This window comes from Antrostomus carolinensis, unplaced genomic scaffold, assembly GCF_000700745.2.
Source record: "Antrostomus carolinensis isolate BGI_N321 unplaced genomic scaffold, ASM70074v2 scaffold33427, whole genome shotgun sequence".
Classification (NCBI taxonomy): Eukaryota; Metazoa; Chordata; class Aves; order Caprimulgiformes; family Caprimulgidae; genus Antrostomus; species Antrostomus carolinensis.
In genome coordinates, this window is record NW_010327220.1 from 1 (window position 1) to 3,877 (window position 3,877).

The 3,877-nt window shown below is 44.8% G+C and overlaps 1 protein-coding gene across 1 annotated transcript in view; it reads right to left on the reverse strand.

Annotated features, from left to right (window-relative positions):
• Window positions 1-367: 367 nt before the first annotated feature.
• The window catches only part of RACGAP1 (Rac GTPase activating protein 1), a 6,358-nt gene continuing 2,848 nt past the window's right edge, over window positions 368-3,877 (reverse strand). The window contains exons 8-16 of the mRNA XM_010171847.1: window positions 3,545-3,681; window positions 3,171-3,335; window positions 2,648-2,743; window positions 2,222-2,420; window positions 1,847-1,952; window positions 1,490-1,622; window positions 1,200-1,335; window positions 811-919; window positions 368-443 (exon numbers count right to left, since the gene is read on the reverse strand). Of these exons, the coding sequence (XP_010170149.1) occupies window positions 368-443; window positions 811-919; window positions 1,200-1,335; window positions 1,490-1,622; window positions 1,847-1,952; window positions 2,222-2,420; window positions 2,648-2,743; window positions 3,171-3,335; window positions 3,545-3,681 (1,157 nt within the window). The remainder of the gene's footprint in view (window positions 444-810; window positions 920-1,199; window positions 1,336-1,489; window positions 1,623-1,846; window positions 1,953-2,221; window positions 2,421-2,647; window positions 2,744-3,170; window positions 3,336-3,544; window positions 3,682-3,877) is intronic.

Genomic DNA, 3,877 nt, shown 5'->3' on the forward strand with positions numbered 1-3,877 from the left:
AAACCAAACCACCAACAAAGTTACAACCCTTCTATGACTGTTCCACTTCATACAGGTAGAAGACTGGATGCTACTGAAGAGTGTCAGTGAGTTCTTCTAGCAGTTTTTTTTTTTTCCTTATTATTAACAAGTTAAACAAATCCTGCTAGTTCTTTTCTTCAGCAATACTAAATTCAGCACAGCATTAGATAACAAAAAAAATACATTGCACAATAAAATCCCATTAAAAGTCGCAGTTAAGCTGAAAGATAAAAGGAAAAACATCTTATTACATAAGCTGCCAAGGGCCATGGAGAGAACTCGCATTTACTGTACTCATGCATATTGGTGTGCAAATGCTGGGACAACACTAACTCCCAGGTCCACTTCACTTCAGCAAAGGAGAGGCAAAGAAGTTGCCCTGATGCCCAAGTTGGGTGGTTGACTTGCTTTTGCTTCCAAATCTAGTTCAAGAGAAGTAGAAAAATATCGGGTTTAGATTTGGGATATAGGGGTCTAACACACTCTCCCTTTTCCCAGAGGTCATTCAGACAAATTTTACCCACCTCCCAAAGTTTTCCTGTGTCTTCCATAAGATAACACCCGTCAACCATAGAATCATTAAGGTTGGAAAACACCTCTGAGATCATCAAGTCCAACCATCAACGCTTGTGCTGTTATTACAGCACTGATGAAGGGGACTGTTGACTGAGTAGTAAATCCAGACTGCTCCCAGAACTGGGTCCAAAAGTCTATTTTTAGCTCTCCTGGAACACCCAAGCCACCTGCAGTCATCCCAACATCTCCAGGATGCCACCCATTGGCACTTACTTGGGGGTGGTTTTGCTGAAGGTAGACCGGACCCTCTGGGACAGGGAGCTAGATGATGGAGTCTTGGAGAGCTGCTGTTCTGGAGTAGTGAGGGGTCCAAGCATGCTCACTACCACACACACACACACACACGAAAAAAAAAGGCAGCAAAGTGAGCAACACGAGGACAGCTGAAGTTTTCATTGCCATGCAAGGAACATTAGACATTCCCCAGCATCTGCCAAAAATACTAGACAAATCTGGTATTTCCTGGCAGGCTTTTCTTCCCTCTTCCTCCATAAAGCGTGCAGGAATGGCGAGCTCCAACAGTCTCACAAGCAGCTTTGATTAAGGGTCATTATTTTTAATACAGCAGCTGCACAGTTAATAGAGCAGCACCCAGGGGTTACCTTTAACATCTGGTGTCTGTGGAGTGGAGTAGGCATTGATGTTCTCAATCACGTGCATTGGGTCAATGTTTTCTTGCTCCACCATCATCAACTGGCTCCAGTAATCCGTTGGCAGCAGCAGAAGTCGCTCCACTACCTACAGACACCCGTGAGTAGCTGGTGTTACAAACCAGCACACAGCTTTGAGACACCGACACCAGACAGGCATCACCTCAGCTCCTTCCAGTGATTCATTTGAATTCTTTAAACGGGATACATTCCCCCCAAGTCAGTCCTTTCTGCTGACCTACCTTGGGTTGCCGCTTAGTGTCTTGCAGGATTGTCATATGGTCAGGATTGGGTACTGCATGGGCAACTATTGTGGGGCCAAAGACTTTGGCCAAGTTGGTAACATCCATTTTAGTCTCCGGGCTCTGAGCCACCCTATATTGAAAACAAAAAAAATTATTAAGAAAGAAAGAATGTAGCTTCTGCTCTTCACTCGTCATACAACTTCTCCATCCCACACACGCTTCAGCCTCTGAATAAGCATATTTGGGTTTTTTTTCTAGAATGAAAGCTTTATGCTCACAAGCAACAAGAGCAAATTAGAGAAAGCACCAGTGGCAACATCCCCCTTTCAGAATTTCCACTCTATTCGAACGTACCTCTGCAGGTGGAGCATGAGGAAAGCTAGGGTGTCCCTATTGGCCTGAGGAAGTTCACCAACTGCTTGGTACATAGCAGCAACACTGTTGTCCTCATCCATGATTTCTGGGGAAAAAAATATTTAGACTTCAGAAAGTAGTCCCAGAGGCACAGCTGGAATATTCCCCTCACAGTAATAGGCTAGCCTGAGAAACAAGGAAGCCAGAAACCTCACGTGCCATTGTAGTAATTTTGTAATCTGACCAAGCACTAGAACTTGTTTTCCTCTTCCAAAACAGTACAGCAGAACAGAGATCGTCCCAGCATGTTGCATATCAACACAGTCGTAAGCACTGAGGTCTCCCAGTTCACCCAACAGCTCAGCAACTCCTTACCTGCAGCTTCCATAAAAGTCTTGTTTAAGCGGAAAGTGAGAAGAGGTTCTTTCAGGTTGCGCAGAAAGTCCTTGAGAAGGCCACAGATAGCATGGATATCATCCACTTTACTGAGCAAAGGAACATTCTTTGCTCTAAGAAACTTCTCTTTCAGTTCCCTCACTGTCTTGTCACAGCCAGACACTCGGTAAAGGCCCATCTGTTAACAGAAAGCATTGCTTAGAGGCAGAATATCAACCACATATATAAAGCTGATGTTCTTTCGCTCCCACTTCCCCTCCACACCTGAGCACTCTACACAGACACTGTTGCTCACTCACAGAGCAGCATCATACACATCATAAGAGATATTTGGGTTCACTATTTGTTTCCCTAACAGCACCATCCATTTCATTAGCACTGTTTCACACTTCATTTTCTTTTTACCTCACGCAGCCCTCGCTGCTCGATCTCGTTAACACAGTGCACTATGATGGACGGGATCATCGGAGGAGTAGAAGGGACAAAGTCCATCAAGGTCCCCTAAGAGGCAGAAGGGAAAATTAATTTAAAAAAAAAGAAAAATCCTCAATCTTCAAGACATGGAAAATACTCTCTTAAGAACTCATAGCAAGATTTAGGTTTAAAAAAAAAAACCCCAATATTATTTCTCCTTCATCAGCACAGAGAAGAGCAACATGACATCCATCAGCACAGCGCTGCAGGATTGCCTACCCAGAGCTGCCATGTTCACAACTCACTCTCCTAACATCACATCCCCACCACCCACTACCCTGGTTACTGAACGAGGCATTAGCAAGCTCATTTGTGTTTTATTTTGCAGCACTGAACAACAGGAGCTCTTCTGGAGAAGACAGAGTTGTTGGAGCCTAAGAACATTCTGACACAAACCAAACATTAGCCCATGCGTTGGCAGCTGTACTGCCCCAAGCTCACCCTACAGACTGACCTCTCCAATTTTGACAGGGGTGCCAGTCAAGATGGGGATACAGGGAAGAGGACAGCGGTCCCGACACTCTGGATGAGCGACCACGCGGCAGTCTCTGCACTTCAGAGAGATTTTTCCAAATTTTACTCTCTTTCCACAAGGAACACACGATTCTGGCTTGATAACCTGGTGATCCAGAGCATACAGATGGGAGGAGATCAGTGTAATGTAGGAACTCAGCAGGTCTTGAACTGCATAACCTTATATATTCTCTGATCCTTTTAATATTGACTTGAGATATAACGGTTGGTAGCCTCTTATCAATAGCTTGCTATCACACACATTGAAAAATGGAAGGAGATGCTTTTTCAAGTTCTTCCTGCCTGTAGACCTACCGTCTTTGAAACAAATTCATGCAGCCTCACTCCCCCGTTGCTCTGCGGGGTGCCAGAGCCATCAGTCTCCGATCTGGATTCCAGCTGCTTACTGCCGATGCTTGACTCACTGCTCCAAGGCTGCAAAGGACCTGAAAGACAGAAGAGGGAGAGCATTGACTGAATGGAATCACCCTCCACTTCCCACAGCCTTTGTTTTAAAACCAAGTGCATCATAAAGCAGAGGCAGCTGCCTAGGTCCTGGAGGGAGGTGACTTAGTAAATTACTTGTAAAAGTAAAGTTATTGACTTTACTTAATAAAGCTTCAGGACTAGGACAGAGACATGACACCT